The 18155-nt window shown below is 31.4% G+C and overlaps 1 protein-coding gene across 1 annotated transcript; it reads left to right on the forward strand.

Moving 5' to 3' along the window:
- Positions 1–1930: 1930 nt before the first annotated feature.
- On the forward strand, positions 1931–13114 carry TGH (SWAP (Suppressor-of-White-APricot)/surp domain-containing protein). Its single transcript, XM_012237541.4, has 16 exons — positions 1931–2282; positions 3055–3145; positions 3241–3335; positions 4234–4337; positions 5189–5250; positions 5352–5426; positions 5699–5847; positions 6605–6680; positions 6775–6861; positions 7026–7103; positions 8659–8803; positions 9000–9486; positions 9607–9891; positions 9971–10099; positions 10503–10721; positions 11993–13114. The coding sequence occupies exons 1-16, from the start codon at positions 2148–2150 to the stop codon at positions 12755–12757; spliced, it is 2982 nt and encodes a 993-aa protein (XP_012092931.1). The 5' UTR covers positions 1931–2147; the 3' UTR covers positions 12758–13114.
- The last annotated feature ends 5041 nt before the right edge of the window (positions 13115–18155 follow it).

Genomic DNA, 18155 nt, shown 5'->3' on the forward strand with positions numbered 1-18155 from the left:
GAATGCTAACAAATATGGATTTTAGAAACGGGCGTAGAAATTTACTTAGAAACGGATCTTACAGTCCAATGATAAACTTAGAAACGGATTCAAAAATGGCAACGTCCATATTACTTTTCAGGGATGTTAGAAACGGAAATTAGCAACAGATATAAATGTTTAGAAACGTGTATAGAAAAGGACAAGCAATGGTTTAGCAATGAAATTAGAAACGAATTTAGAGACGAAAAGAAAACGGATCGAGAACGAATTAATCCATATTCAGAAACGGATTTATAGCAATGTAGAAATGGAAAAATCCATTGTCATGCAGAAACGGATAAATAAATCCGTTTGCAGCCTCAGAAATGCCTCAAGTTGACATGGATTTTTTCGGTTTATGATTTGTTTCTAAATTGATTTGGCAACAGATTTTAGTAATTTAGAAACGGTAAATTTCTATTTCAATACTTTATTGTTGTGTATTGGGAAGATAATTTGAAATTGAATCTAATGTCAGATACTATATGCACTTATCATGTGTGCTTAATAAAATTATATTTAAACATACATGTTATATTATATAATTTTAGTAACGGATTTTTTTCTGAAGAGATTGATGGATTGGTTTCAATGAGATGATTTTGTTCTATTTATTTTTTATCAACGAAATTAACTTATTTTATTATAATAAAACATATGAGAAAAAACTTAACTTATCAAAGTAATCTAACTCTAGTTAACAGGCTTTCCAAAACACCTGTAAAAGTTAAGTGAAAAAATCTAGTAAAAATACCTCAATAAACAAAATCAAAAGGGACATCAATAAGATCTCTTCTTAGGATAAGAAAGAGAGAGAGAGAGAAAAAAAAAAAAAAACTATGCTATTACATAAACGAAACCAATTTTTAAAATCATGCCAAAAAAGATTCTGCAGTATCCATTCCCTTCTTAGCTAAACATTGTGCAAAATGATAACGTTCTCTTTTGACAAAACTGAAATCAATTTGAACCAAATAACACAGTAACGAATCGAATTTATTAAAATGATCACACCATTGCCACGCCGTTTGTAGAATTTGATTTAACAATGAGAGACATAGAAGAATTATCACAATGACTAAACAACTCAATAACTTTTAAAACTACTTATAATTTAGCTTCATTAGAATCTAAGATTCCCACCGATTAATGAAAAACACATATAACCAAACCAATAGAGTTTTTTAATGCATCGCGGATACCAGCCGATCCTGGTTTTCCTCTTGCAGCCTACCAACATTAAATTTTAAAGCACATTATGATAGATACTGCCAAAAAATATATTTAAATAGGTTGTATTTCAACTTTGATAGGCATCATGCTCTTACAAACCAATAAAAGGAAAGAAATCCAATCATTTAAGCAAAATAACAATGAGGGAAACTTAACTTTTAACATCTCAAAACTTTTAAATTTAATCTCATCCATCGTCTTGTCAAAGTCTAATATTTGAAAAAAAAAGATTTATTTATAATTATGAAATATATAACATTTTTGTCTAACTTGATTGCATTTCCATCATAAAAGTGTGTTAAACATGTTTTTGATAAAATTTTATGGTTAGGATAACTTTATTTTTATATTTATTAAGAAGCTTGATGAATCGAAATAAATAATATAATGTGATAATTTTTTCACTATAAAAATAATATAATGGGTTAATATATCATCAAATTAGCGAAGATTCTAATGAGCGATTATTCAAACTTAGATTTAAAATTAGACCCCTCACTTTGAAAATCCTATCAGACCACATTCGTTGATTAAGAGAATTTTTTTTTTTTTTTTGAAAGAGATTAAGAGAAATTTAATTGATGTCCACCGTCCGTTATAAGGCGAATAGCGTAGGTCTGTAATCAGAAAACAGACTTATAAATAGTTTCCAATATTATAAAAAAATATTAAAATAAAAAAAATTCACACTGTTCATTCCCTTTCGCGGACTCTACTTTATACTAGAAGATTTTGTTTATCTGCGATTTTTCATTTGCACAGACAAAAACCTAACATTTTCCATCTGCATATCTCCTCTGATTAAGTCCTTACCCGATCAATTAGATATATGGCACAAAGAATGATCGAGCTTTAATTATTCAGTGAAAAGAATAAAATTAAATTCAGTGAAAATGGATATGGACGAAGAGGATTTTGTGTTCTATGGTACGCCGATAGAACGTGAAGAAGAGCTCACTAGTCGCAAGAAGAAAGCCGTCGCCGAGGCCTCCGGTCACCTTCGAACCCTTCCTTCTTGGAAACAAGAGGTAATTGTTTCGATTTGACCTCCGTTTGGTTCAGAGAAAGCAAAGGAAGCACGAAAACCGTGTTTTTTATTTTTTCCCTTTTTCTTCTTAAAAGAAGAGGGAAAGAATGTATCGAGCTGCTAGAGCTGCTTATAGTTTACTGTGTGTATTCATGACTGGCACAGTTTAGATTTTTCTCTTTTTTTTTTGTTTGGTTTTGTTGGAGAAGTTGATATCATTATAATGTTTGGTTGCGAATAAATACAATAAAGGGATTGGAAATTTAAATGTCATGTAATGCTATAACCATTTATATAAAGCAAGAAAGAAATTTTTTTAGAAATCAATTGCGATGTATCTCTGTTAGGGCTAGCTGGACCCCCAACTCGTGAAGAATCAAATGGGTAAGAGCATGAGACATTAACCGTGTTTCTAGATTCCTAATATCATCCATGACTACACTCAATTCTCTGAGACAGTGGATATCCTTATACAGTGATTTAATTCCCTATAGCTTGGGCAGAAGTCCCTTAAGTTGCTCTCGATAGTAATCTTTGTTTATCTGTGTCCCAAGCATATTTGAAGTCCACAGAGCAAGGGATCGGTATAAGGTTGATTTCATTCAGACGTCTTTTCCAGGGCCAATGCTTCTTTTGTATCCTGTTTCTCTGCTTAATTTAAAATGCCATCCGATTGAGTTTTCTGAGTTACTTCGTCCTGTTGCACATTTATCAACTGTCATTTGTTGTTTCAACATGTTTTGTTTGCTTATTTGTTTTGAGTTTCATATCAGGTTAGAGATGAAGAAGGTCGAAGAAGATTCCATGGAGCATTTACTGGGGGATTCTCTGCTGGTTATTACAATACAGCGGGCTCAAAGGAGGGTATGCTTTATCCAGATTATAAAATTTTTCAGTGTTATAGAGTCATGAATTTGTTAAGAGAAGTTTGTGCGCTAACATGACAAAACACTATGCAGGTTGGACTCCTCAGTCATTTACTTCGTCCCGGAAAAACAGAGCTGAATTTAAACAACAAAGCATTCTTAACTTTCTAGATGACGATGAGAAAGATGTATGTATCACCTTACTGCCATATTTAATTCTTTTTGGATTAAATGAAAATAATATGATTTATTGATGTTGGCCATTGTATTAGTTTTGCACGGAACATCTATAATTGCTTGTTATCTTACTGTAAGCATTTGACGTTTTATGATATGAATACAAGTTTAGAAATCTTGCAGAGAAATAAAAAATTTGTTGTTTTAATGTTTCTGCATTGTTACATATTTGAGGGGATGGTACTTACGAAAAATAAACATCTAAGCTAACATGAGAATTGGATATACTCCCATTGCTTGCAATTCTGGTAAATCTCTCCTTTTTTCTTTTCTTTTTTTTTTTTTTCTTCATTTGTAAAGGTAAGAATTCTATTAAGCAAAGGTGTATGACCATATAAAAAAAATTCCTGTTACCCGAAACTATGGACTAGACTGCTACTTCTGTTAATAGTTCTCCGTCAGTGTTTCCATTTTCCCAAACAGCCTTCAAGCTTTTCCTTACTTCTTGAAGCTTTAATGTGCAGTTATGTTCATCAAAATGTCCATCTCCGTACATACATGCTTTTGCATTGACAAATCTATCGTTGAATAGCTAAATTACTATGCACAATCACTTCTGGGTGACATAAATAACTTTCTTCATATACTTATTTAGTTGAGATTCCAATAGACTCATCAGCCAATAATGTATTTGATAGCCTTTTATGGATTCTTAATGCGTGGGTGCTTCAAAAGTCTGGATGAACCTGAGTGGTAGAATGAATTTTAATTCTTCCAATTATTATTACTACTACTATATAAGGCACCCAAATTGGGCTAAGCCCTGTGCATTATTCATGTGAATGACTAGAGTTCTATTGATTAGAAATTAATTCTGGTTTTTTTATTTGTTTTGATTTTCCATTTTAGGAATTGGAAGGTCGATCCTTGGGGACATCATCTGAGTTTGATACATTTGGATTTACGGCTGCTGAATATGCTCGTAAACAAGCTGAGAAGGAGCAGCAACAAAGGTTTCCCTTTTGTTTGTGATTGATATTCTACTATTGGTGATTACTTATAATAATATATGGAATTAACAATTGCTATTGGTGCCTACTATGAACTAAGCATCCTAGAAACAAAGATAATATGCTGTAGACTTTGTACAAGATTTTCATTGTGTTACAAAATAGTAGAATTTTTTTGATGTGGATGAAAATGATAAGTTGTGATGCGCCACATTTTCTGCAGTCCCTCTTAAACGCAGTTTAGATTTTCCTCTTATATTGCTGAAGGATATGGTCTAATTTAATTTCTGGGGTTTCCTATCCCAACATGATAGGCAGTTTCCCCTTTGTTTTTAATGCATTGATGGATTTGAAAAGAGATTAAGGTGTAATTGTTTCAATGGGTTGGACTAAATACGATAGAACAAATATCTCGTCCTATTGTTTGGTATACCAGTTGGATAAGTCAAAAGTGGATTCTTTACCTGTATAGTCCTCTTTTTTGCTCCCTAATAGTCTGTTTATCAACCTGTCCAGTTTCCTATGAGGAGTAATGAAATTTTTGTTTAAAAAATATTCTAGGAAAAGATGAAGCAAATAAATGTTATATTCCTTAAATTTTGTAAAATAAAGAAATTAGTATTTAGAAATTTTTTATTTGTTGTTTTCATTTATGTTTTTGATGACTTTATTATCATTTTATTTATATATTGAATATTAGATATGATGTCCTAGTTATTAATTATCTGATACATAAATAACTATTTTGTGTGCGTGATGCTCGCTATATGCTCATGTTACATTTAGTTGCTAATTTTTTGTTGATCTTTTTATTAAGCGGCATGAATTTTTTTTTCTTGATACATCTGTTGCAGGCCATCAGCTATTCCTGGACCTGTTCCTGATGAACTAGTTCTTCCAGCTGCAGAGTCTATTGGTTTGTGATGGCCATATTATAGTAGTGTTTTCATGAAATTATGTATTTTTTTCTGTTTGCAAATTGAGCTACTCTTGGTTCACATTGCTGCTGCTTATTAGGTATAAAATTGCTGCTGAAGATGGGATGGAGACATGGTCATTCAATCAAGGATTCACATGCAAATTCGCTGTATGGTATGTTTTCTCCATTCTTTATTTCTTGTTTGGTCTGGTCTCTATACCTTCAATATGGAATTCTCTTAAATTTCAATGGATATTTGCTGCTTGGTTGGATTGTTAATTTCTTGTGTTAATTGGCATCTTAACGTATATTTGATCAGTTTTTTCATGTGAGCAGAGATTGAGAGCTCTATATATTGTATCTTTCAGTGTTTGGGGATTAATTTAAGTATAGCAAAGTCTAGCCCCCTTTTGTATCTTTCTTCATCTTTGTAATTTACTCACAGATGCTCGTAGAGAAGCTAGAAAAGCTTTCCTAGCATTTTCTTCTGATGATGCAAAAGAACATCTTGCTGATTCTGAACCTGGTGAGGATGACCCTGGAAGCTTAGAGCAGTCTGTTAGTGATGGTGTTCAGACTTCTCAAAGCACACCTGTGAGGACCTTTTCATGGCTAATACTTTATCTTTTGATTTCAATCTCCTGTATTAGCTGTTTTGTATTCCTTATAACTTTACATTCCCATACTGGTTGCAACATTCTGAGTCTTCTTATTCAACTGAGTATTGCACGCTACAATTACAGATTTAACATGTTGTACTCTAGCAGAAAGCTCACACTTCATTCATAATAATGAACTGTTACGAAATTATCCATATTTAGTGCTAAGGTTCCAGTTTGCTTGATTTTCTGGGAGCCAAACAAGGTGCTTTGTTGAATGAATGCATTAAGTTTTTGTGGTTCATAATTATAGAAGTAAAGAACATAGGTAAAATGGTCAAATGTGCTGATGTGATAGAAATCCCTTTATAGAAACTGTTGTACATAACTTGATGACCTTGCAATCAGTGTATGTGTATCATTCCATTATTATGTTTAAAAATAATTATAACTATATTATAATTTAGAATTTTGGTGCCTCTAAAAAATTTTGATATTCTCAAAATAAAAGTTCTAAAATTTTGTTTTCTTTCACATAAATTTCTTAATGTGATACAGTCTAATGTAGATTGTCAACCAAGAGTAAGACCAGCATTGTACTGATTCTCATCCTTTCGATTGATATGGCTACTCTTATGTGTTTTCATGTTGGAGGTTTCCGAAAATCATGAATTAATATGTCTTATTTTACAAATCTACGGAAAAATTCTTCTCACGGTGGCAACATAAACCGTACTTCTTTTCTGCTGCAGGTTTTCGTACTCAACCCAAAGCAGGATTTATACGGCTTAGGGTATGATCCATATAAACATGCTCCTGAGTTCAGAGGTGTGTTATTTCTTGAAGTTAACTGAGTTATACTTTACAAATTTGTCCTATTAATGCAAGTTTGTCTTAGAAGTTTGTTTCCTCCTATTTGCAGAGAAGAAAAGATCACGTGTATCTGATAGCAGAGGGTCAGGGAATAGAAAAGCTTTATTAAAGAGAGATGATCTTTTTGGTTTCAAGTGTAAGATATATTATCATCTGATTCTGTTTTGATGGCCTTTGTCCTTGTTCTCTAGATTATTTGCTGCCTGTTCTATCTCTCATTTAGTTATTTATTCGTTATTTTGCTTGCATCTATGAATCTTTTATCTCGAGTTTGATCAGCTAATTACTTTAATTCATCAGCAGGAAAGGCTGCTCCTGGCTTTGGCATTGGTGCACTTGAAGAATATGATGCTGAAGATGAGGATGTCTATGCAACTGGTTAGTAAATATTATTTTACATTTTGGCAATCTCTGGTCCCTTCTGTTTGATGCTATAAGGAAGAAGCTATTCACTGTGGTGGATAGAGGATTTGATCAATACCTTGGCTTTTTTCAAAATAGAGATTTTTCACATAATTGAAGATACTTTCTTCATCTTTATTTTCATATTTACTTTTGTTGTTTGTATGTTGTTTTTCTAAATTTGTTTACTGACAAGAAGCTTTAGTCTCCTACGGTATAAGCTTCATTTTTCTTAATTTGGATGAGGTTATAAGAGGGAATAAGAAACCTTTTGTTTGATTCTGTGTGAGAATGGAAAGAAAGTTTTTGAGTTATTCTCTTGAGACGTTATTTGTTTTTTCCCGTCAAAATAATCCCTAAATCTAATTTTCCTTGACTACATCAAGATATTCTCTGTCTTGGTTTTTTATATAAGTTTTCTATTGGTCGTTGTGCCAATGGTACTGTCTAAAACATCATTTATCTGATTTTGGTAAACTAGAAAAAAAGAGGAAAAGGAATATCCTAATCACTCAAGTCTCATTCATGCTGTTCTTTATTCTTAACTCAGTGGAAGCATACTCTTCTTCCTTCCTCCAGTCTAATTTGAGATGCTAAATAGTTTCTTAAATCTTTTTAAACCCCTGATTGGAAAAGCTGGTATGCTATATGCTAAATAGCTTTAGACTCTATGCTATAAACGCATCATTTTTTTTTTTCTACATTTGAATGACGTTTTAAGAGGGAATGAGAGAGTAAAACCCTTTCCTCATATGCTGTTTGATGATGGAAAGAAAGCTTACGAGGGTTAGTTATTCCCTTAAGACCATGTTTGTTTTCCCCTCAAAATAATCCCTAAATCTAATTTCCTAGACTACATCAAAGTATTACTCTGCTTTTTTGCTATAAATTTTCTGTTTGGTGATTGTGCCAATGGTGATATGTTGTTGAAACCATCATTTGTCTGATTTTGTTACAATAGAAAAGGAGAGGAAAAGGAAGATCCTAGTTACCTGAATCTCATCCATGCTATTCTTTAGCCATCATCTCTCCTTAACTGAGTGGAAGCATACTCTCTCCCTCCCTCCAGTCTAATTTGAGATACTAAATAGTTTATCTTTTTAAACATCTGAATGGAAATGTTGTTACTTTCAATGTTTCTCGTCTTCTCTCATGGTTTAACCTGACTTCCCTTTTCTTTCCATTCCAACCAAAATTGCCGACCGACTGTTTGTGTGATTTGATCAATTTTGGTATTTCACCTGCTGGTACTAACTGATTTAGTTTTTGGATACAGTATTATATTGCAGTGGGTATGTTTTGGGTGTTTGTTTTGCAAAGTTGTGCATATGTAGTCGTGGAACAACATCTATGCTTCAATTATAAATTTGCCTTCCGTTATTGATATGGTTTCTACTTTTTGCTGTTATCTTTGTGTGTCTGTGCGTGAGAGAGAGAGAGAGAGAGAGAGAGAGTTCTATTTAATCTAACAATCATTGTTCTCTAGTACAAGGTTATCATCTCTACAGTACTAATTGTTGTTTTTGATCAGCTTATGACTTGGAAGAAACTTATGTACAAGAAGTTGAAGAACCTTCAAGATCCAGCACAGACCATAAGCCAAAATTGGTCTGGAAGGAGCAAGGTGTTCTGTCTGGATTTAGAATTGCATCAAATACTGATTACCAGTTGGAAAGGTAATTAGAAAATCATGTGGAATTTTGTAATTTTTTTTTGTGAGACAAATCTGAAGCGACTTCTGCTGCTGCTGTTATCATGATATCATTCATTATTACTATTATTTGGAGGAGGGGTGCAGTGTCATGCATGCGGAGCTTTACTATATCTTTGTACTCAATATAACTTAATTTCCATTGTGCAAATTTTGGTCAGGTTTCAACCCCCAGCAATTCCAGAGGATTTTGTTCCCCACCATAAGTTTCCCAGTCCCCTTGAGTCTGATAACAAGCAAACTGTTCCTGCTCCGCCTGAGGTTGCTCCTCCAGTTGATAATAATATGAAACTCTTAATTGAAGGGGTTGCAACTCTAGTTGCTAGATGTGGTCAATTATTTGAGGATCTTTCCAGGGAGAAAAATAAATCAAATCCTTTATTTAGTTTTCTTAATGGAGGAAATGGCCAAGACTACTATGCTAGGAAGTTGTGGGAGGAACGGCAAAAACGTAATGATCTCAAGCATCCAATTTTGGATGGGAAATCATCTCCAAGTGTTCAGAAGATGACTGCTGAGAGCCGTGGAAAAATATTAGGGGAAAAACCCTTAGAAAGAAGCTCAAAAGATTTAAGCTCATCTGTTGTGTCTGCTGATGTTAATCTCCAATTTAATCTTTCAGATACATTTACAAAACCTGCATCTTTTGTGAGTGGTTTACTTCTTTGTATGTTTGTGTGTTGCTTCTTGAACTCATAGATGTTTTGGAAGTTCAAGTTTGACTTTTCTTTTCCTTAACTTTTTTTCTTCAAATACTCTAAAAAATAGGGTGAGTTTCCTGAAGTGGCAAAGCCTTTCAAAGATGATCCTGCAAAGCAAGAAAGATTTGAGCGGTTTCTCAAGGAAAAGCACCAAGGAGGACTTCGTTCTGTGAATTCTGCCGGAGCAAGCCATATGTCAGAAGCAGCTCGTGCACGCGAAAGATTGGACTTTGAGTTTGCGGCCGAGGCAATAGAGAAAGGGAAGTGGAATAAGGAAGACAAACTCTCTATACAACAGTTTCTGGAGTTTTCGGCTAGTGGTGGGATGCAGTTCACCTCTGCTGGATTGGAGGTAATACTTCTCTTACAACAGTTTCATGTTGTCAGGGTATTCCCCTTGGTATCTTCCTGAGCTAAAATTTCTGTAACAGCCAGGTAGAGATACTCATGCTGAAGATCCAGCAAAGAAGAAAATTTACCCCAAAAGGGAAGAATTTCAGTGGCGTCCTCTACCTGTTCTATGCAAGCGGTTTGATCTAATTGATCCTTATATGGGGAAGGTACTCTTTACGTGCTTGGCTTCTTTATGGACTTTCTGCTATTAGGTTAACGGTCAAAAAGAGTAATTGTGAATTTTTTTTTCCATTTTGTTTTCTTGTTTTGATGACGATAATTTATTTACAGATGCAATTATTGGGCTCTTATCTCCAATACAAGGGAACTAAGCAAGTTCCTTTGGCTAGACAGACTTGTTTTTTTGATGATCATATGTGCTGGGTTGCTGGGGTTTTCTCCCAACCCTCCAATAATTTATTTTCTTGATACTGTTTAACTGCATCCAAGTTATTTTCTTTCTAGTTCTTATCATTTTACACAGCTTATTTATTGGAGCTGTCATATTATTATTGATTTAAGATTTTTGCACAACTGTATGACTTGGGAGTATGGTGTTACCATTTTCAGCCACCACCACCTCCACGGATGAGAAGCAAGATGGATTCTTTAATATTCACGTCAGATTCTGTGAAAGCCACAAAATTGGAGGAAACTGTTACTGCAAATAGAGATCAATTTTCAGCGCTTCAATCTGATATGCAACAAATACGCAAAATTGTAGATGATGAGGAAAAGGAAGTCGAGGTAGAAGTGGAAAATGTGGAGAGACCAGTTGACCTTTACAAGGTATAGTTTTCTGCCAAATATATCTGTTAGCATTTGATGAATATGTAAAAGGGTATTGCATCATAAACTGAGTATCATATGGTCGTCATTTCTAATAATACCATAACAGAAATACTGCTGTCATGCAAGAAATCTGTGGCAGAAAGCCTGATTTCTTGGAAGTACATTAAAAATTTCAAGCAGGCTATACTTGTCCCTTTCACCAATATCACCAATCACTATCCTTCGCTCTTACCTTAAGAACCCAATTCAAGTCTAAGTCCTATCATAGTGCCTGCATTTTGTCCATCTTCCTTGTGAGTGTTCAAATCATTTCAAAGTATCCTGTATTTCTTCTATTTGTGCTTTTTGTTAGGATTTTACATAATGAAATTGGAAATGGTTTTGGAATCAAAAACCTAGTATTGGAATCAGACTGTATCAGATTCCTCTGCTGCTATTCTGAATATTTTTTTAAAATAGTAAAATAGCTCAAATAAATATTAAATAATATTTAACTAAATGTAATCATAATCTTGTGTGTCTAATTATTTATATTGAAAAATTATACTCAAAAGAAATAATTTATTGCAGATTTACAAGTATATTTGATTTTCAGGGAATATCATATGGAAAGGCTAAAAAATCTGATACATAACAGCCAATATCTAAAACCCTGGTTGGTGCTGTTCAGTTTGCCCATTTCAATGTAGTTACTTTATACTCCTGATATATGCACCAGAGTTTCTATACTATTAGAATTTTTTTGAAGCAACCCTTATGGTATAAGATGAAAATGAGGGTAGAAATGGGGAAGTAATCTGCACTCTTTCAGTGCTCTGTAATCTGTAATGTGATATTTTTGGTGAGTTAACCAATATGAGAAACGACCAGCTCTTGGTCATAGGTTACCTGCCTCAGATTGCAGTCTAGGGTTTGAACTTCTCTGAACCAAAGAAGAAGAAAGGAGGAAGAAGTGAAAAGAAAGAAGAATAGTTGGTCATAGGCCTGATGCCGTCTGTTTCTTTTGCAATGTTACTATTTGGATTTGATTCTGGAAAGAGCAAACTGTTGATTCTACTATCTGTTTATCACCTAATTTCATTTAAGTGTGGAGAAGACAGTTGGCATGTTGAATTATTGTCTTGACTGACAACGTGCATTTTTGTAGTTAGGTCATCATTAATGTGCTCGCTGTGTGCACTGCTGATACACGCATCAACAATTTAGATGGGTTATTCTTCTTATAAAGTTTGGTATAATTTTTGCTGCTAATGGTAATTTTTGTGCAGGCTATTTTCTCTGATGATTCTGATGATGAGGTTGAAACCCTTGCGGTCAATAAAGCGGAGGATTCAGAGAAAAAGGTTGAAGTGGCTCATACAACATTAAATCGTCTGATAGCAGGTGACTTTTTGGAATCATTAGGGAAAGAACTGGGGCTAGAGGTTCCTCCTGATATGCCATACTCAACAAATAAAACCAAGATTTCTGCTTCTAAGAAAGAATCAGCTCTTGCCGATTCTGAGAATACACCCTCTGCTAATACTAATAATCAACCCTCTAGAGCTGAAGAGGTTGTCCATCCCCAGGAAAGCACTAAAGGGACCGATTCCCAAAAGAATGAATCTGGTCATGGTAATCCACTGAATATTAGTAGCAAATATGCAGAACTTGGTCCATCTGACGATAATATACCTGGTAAACTTGAGCTTGAAAAGATAGTTCAAGAGGATAGGAAAGCTAAATCCCCTCCCAGTAACCGCCGAAAACCAACCAGCAGTTCATCAGATGATGAAAGGAGCAGGAAACGCTCCAGGCGACATCGGTATAGTAGTAGTGACTCATATAGTGATTCATCCAGTGATAATCAAAGTCGGTACCATTCAAGGTCGAAAGGAAGGAGGAAAGGATCCTCTCATGAAAAGAAAAGCAGCAGCAGAAAACATTCAAAACACCACAAGCATAGAAGCAGGGACTCTCCTAGCCGATCTCATTTTGGTTCTGAAAAAGATCGTTCGGGATCCAAGAGAGAGAAGCGGAAGTGGAGGGATTGAATTTCCTTGTACTAAAGAAATCAGCCACCAATGTTTTTGATCGATGGATTTCTTAGCAGGTTTTTATGTTTAATTCACTTTATTACTGGAGATCGAAATGTGCTGGTGTGCAACCATGTATTTTGTGCATCATGGTAGAAATTAGTCATATTCATTGTAAGAAATGGAAATGGGAGAATAATGAGAAAGCTTTGCTTAGTTTCTCCTGTATCTAAAATGAATTTCGTTCTACTTATCAAGTTACGAGTCTTATGACCATCATTTAGAGGGATTTTAGTAGAGAAAACATGAGCCTGTAGCCTCTTTCCGGTATTTGTGGATAAAATATGTAAAATCACTTATATGATTTTTGTTTTATTTGAATATTGATTTGATTGTTGTCTTAAAAATAAATTTAAAATGGATGTTTGAAATAGAAAATAAAACATCTCGAGTCACAAAGCCTCCAACTTGGCCAAACCAACTATGCTATCTGTTTATTCTATTCCAAACCAAGTATTTTGGCAAATGGCAATGGAATTGAACAAACAGATAAGTAAAATAATTTTATTTTATTTATAATTATTATGATTCCAACTTAAAACCAAAGTCCATATGTAACAGCTGATATCACAACAAATAGAAAAGTAATAGAGAGTGACGAAAGGGTGGTTGGTTCTTTGAAACTGACATTCTTATATATATTTATACACTCTCTCAGCATTTAAGTGTTGACAAATTTGAACCTTCTCATGGTTAATATGTGGTTTCGTGTTGCTCCTAAATTGCACTTATAATTTTCCGAAATATAAATAAGCACATTGGAGGTTACCTGTTACTGTTAAAAGGAATAAGCAGTAATTAAGGGCCCCTCCTGTTGAAGGGGCTGGGTCCACTTCTTTTGATTAAAATTGATACGTGCCCTCAACAAAATGCCCTACAATCTGGTAGTTGCGCCCATGACGATTGAGTTTTGATTCTTCTGGCGTTGAAATTGTCGTTGGACTCTCGTCTCCTTGTACTACTAGTAGTTAGGTTAGGAGTGATGGAACTTGTGCGACTTCTTGTAGAGATACTTGTGCTCGGAGGCAAACGAGTTAGTCAAGAAAGAAAGAGTTTATAGTCCGAAGAATTGAACTCATGATCTAAACCATATCTCCTATTTTACTTGTTTGAAATTAATTTAAATATTAATCAAATAAAATATATTCCAACAAATATATAAATTAGATATCCACCGTCACTTCCATCTATAGTAAGTAGGGTGTTTCTTATCTTGGACTAATTAATTTCTACGAATAATTTAGGAGTATACTAAACTTAGTAAAATGATACACACGTATAGTATTTTGTTCTAACTAATCAAATCAATTGCCATTAGGTATTTTACCATAGCAAGTAGAAATTACCAAATATTAGGTGAAGTGCCAAACAAGGAAAAGACTATTATATAATCAAACTTTGCCTACAAAACGGATCTCCAAATAATTAAACAACTATATTATGTATTTGCATTTATGGTACCCCAAGGATATATTTGTCATTTCAGCTATTAATTTTTGGCTTAATTTAAGACTACTTTAATTACATAAATCCAAAAATCAAAGATTAATATCAAACTTCTTGCAATATAAAATGCTACTACTTATCACTTTGTTTGCTATTAATTCGTGAAAAAACAAGCTAACTTAGTGAGAATAAAATACTTTAAACTTTGATATATATAATTAGATATAGCGATAATATCATAAAGTCCCTGTGTTGTCAAAGTTAAAATTACTATCGAGGGGTGAGGTGAGATGAGATGACAACGATCTTTTATCTCTTAATCAGATGTTTCGAGTTCGAATTCTAGATATAAAGTTTCTTTTTAAACACACGAGAGGAAACATTTTACTTTGTAGGCTTTCTCTGTGCGAATCCAAAATAGTTGACTGGTAGATTTCGAATACTAGATAGTTAAAATGAAAAAGATTAAAATTATTTTTCTCCAAAAAAAAAAAAGGTTAAGTTGATTATTTTGACTCGTAATATAACTTAATTAAATGTATTTACAAAAATTATTTAATTAATTATAATTCATTATGATTTATTAATATATTATTTTGAATTTTTTTAAATTTTAAGATGTGGCATATTCACCTCTATTTTTCTTATTTTTTTAGTAAAATCAATTGATGTTAAATAAAAATTTAATCCTTTTGAGTTGTAGACAATAAAATATTTTTACTTTTTCAATAAGTGTGCTTCTTAAAAATAAATTTATATTCTTAATCTTATAAAAGTCAAAGTCGCTTACCACTTTTATCTAACCCATTATTGTTACCTCTATTCTTGTGTAGTTAAATATCAACCTAAGTGTTTAAAAAGTTGAAAATTTGAATTTTAAAAATTGTGAAAGATTCAAAAATTTGTTTGTAAAAATATTTCTCTCTCACTCCTATGAATGAGAAGAAGAAAATTTGCATATTCTCTTTTACAATAGATTAACTTTTGAATTAATAGTAATCATCTTCTCTTTTAGCTCCTACCAATTTATAATGAGAATAAATTTTTTAAATTTTATTAATATAATAGATAAAATTACTTCTCTCTCTCTATATATATTTTTTAGTAAACTAGAAATTCTCTCTCTATATGATTTGCAATCTCTTAATAATACACTAGAAATTTTCTTCACAACTTTTAATAATTATGTTTTGCATGATAAAAGAAAAAAAATAGTACTATTTATCAATTTACACAAGAAAAGGAAAATTAACTTTTTATAATTGTAGCTTTATATATACAATAATGGCATGTGCTAAGCGCTAAGTGGAGGGCCAGCCTACAGTTTGACAAGCACCTAATCATGCATTTAAATGTAATGTTGACTATGGGTTTTTAAATTTGATTCAAACTTTTTTTTTTTTGTGATTTGACTAACTAATTAAAGTTCCAAATCATACCTAATTCTTTAATATAACTTAATCAAAAAAAAAAATCTCTTGCATAAAATGGAGATTTTCACTTTTCAAACAATAGTAAAATTTTCTTGAAAATTATCAAAACATATAATTGTTTAGTAAAAATTTTCAAAAGTTGCATATTAAACTGGCAGCTTAGTAATTCGCCACGTGGCAATTCAACTATATATTATGATTAATTGGATTAATAATTTAATAATCGAATATTTATAAATAAATGATGGGTTATTATTTGGTAAAACATTGGACAAAAATGTAATTAAAGTGGAAAATATGTAATTATGTCTCTCCTTTCTTGACTCCAAGCTAAAACTTAGGCAATTAATCATATGGAGAATGCATTGTATTGAATAACAAATAGATGATAAGGTCAAAGTTTTGGCTGCTAAACTCTGATCAACTGTCCACTTGAAGATGAAGTCAGCCAATCAATACATGTTATTCTAAGAAATTGTTATTTGTCACTTCTATTGAATTCAAGCATATTTATTATTTCAGTCACTTCTTGGTGTTTAACTATTAATTTGTTATATATATATATATATATATATATATATATAATTTAATATGAATTTCATATTTATATATTGCATCCTGAATTTTTCAAATATAATTCAACAGTACCAAGTAGGATATTTTTCATATTATCATCTATTTATTTCTTTATTAAAATAAAATTACTTATTTATTGATGGTGTATAAGATCATCTTTGCATCAAGCCAATGAATAACTTTTATTTCAATTTTTTTACTGTTCATAACTCTTTTATTTTTTTATTTTTTTTACTTGAATGAATCATCAATAATACTCTCATTTGCCTTTTTTTTATTCATTAGAATAACAATAAAATTTAATGCTGCCATTGCCCATAAATAAGTAGTAATTACTGGGACCCATAATTTCATTTATTACTACTTAATCCTAAAAATAAATAAATAAATAAATACCTCTACTTATAGTGAAGAAATCACAATTCATTAATGCAACTTCTAGAACGTTGTGTGATTTATTTATTTATTTATTTATTTTATTGTGCATTGCGATGGATTTTAATTGAAACCCAATTAGTCTTAATTTGTTAATATTTAATTTTTTTGAAATCTTTATTTTTTTATTAAATTGATAAAATTTTATAATGAATAATTATATAATTGATGTCTAAAATATTTTAGTTTTTTCTATTTAATTTGTTAATTTCACATTTTTTTTGTAAATTAAGCGCTTCAATGGATAATTTTTTTCTAAATAAATCACGCAGAAATTTTTTTTTATCAGAAAATCAAAATACATTATTTCACTCAATTAATAGTGCCACGCTTAAATATCTATTTCATTCATCTCTGTTTCTTTTTTTTTTTTTTTTAGTTTCTTAAGTTTTATGTCTTCTTTTTTTGTAAAAAAAAACAAAAGATATGAAAGTTCAAAATTTTCTTATAATTTTATATTTATTATAAAATAAAAATCAATAAAAATAAGAGAAAATGAAACAAAGACAGAAATGTAACCATTTGAAGAAGTGAATAAAGTGAAAAAAATAGATAATGAAATAGTCTATTTTGAAATTAAAGAAGAAATATCGGTCAAATGTACTTAATCGTATAAATTATTAATTTAAATACTTAACAAAAAATAAATTTGAGATACGAAAATAAAAAATAAAAAAATAAAATAGTAAATTTATAATTATTTAATTTTCTCATTTTTTCTCTCCCTTTTTCTCTATAATTCAAAGATATGTCCAATAAATTATCTTATGTTTAGTTGACTTTTAGATTTATTCAAATGTAAACATTCTTTAATGAATCTTGTATTCAAATGTAAAATATTTATTAATTCAAACTGTATTTTCAATAAATATAGTTTTATTTCTTTTTTTAAAAGATTATTTCTTGTTTAATTTTTTAATATGCCCTTATTTAATGTACATAGGTATTCCTAATTGTATACATTGCAATTATTAATAGATATGAATTTTAGGAAAAAAAAAACTAAATAGAAAAAATATAGTTTAACTATAATAAGTTTTTCCTACATTGAAAGATCTAAGTTGAAAAGTTTTTAAGGTTTTAACAGCTCAATCTATTGAATTGAAATGGTGAAATTTTTTTTGAGGAAACTCCAAAATTTTAAATTAATCGATTGAATATAATTTATAAAATCAAAAGATGGAAACTTGAATTTCAAATTAAATAATTTTATTATTCGCCAACCATATATGATTTAGTTGATCTTTTTGGTAATGTAGTGAGAAGTTTCGAGTTTAAGTCTTCTCAATCATAAAAGTTCTCACTAATTGGTCTTTTAATGAATAAAAAAAATTCATTTTTCTAAATTTATTATATTATTTTCATTTTTAAATTTAAATTTAAAAGATAAAAACATATTTTAGACAAAATTGTTTTTGACAATTATTGTCCAAAAATTATGTTTGTTTTTAGACAAAAATTGTGAT

Source organism: Jatropha curcas, chromosome 5, assembly GCF_041381405.1.
Source record: "Jatropha curcas cultivar XTBG-Jc1 chromosome 5, XTBG_Jcur_1.0, whole genome shotgun sequence".
In the NCBI taxonomy this organism is placed as follows: domain Eukaryota; kingdom Viridiplantae; phylum Streptophyta; class Magnoliopsida; order Malpighiales; family Euphorbiaceae; genus Jatropha; species Jatropha curcas.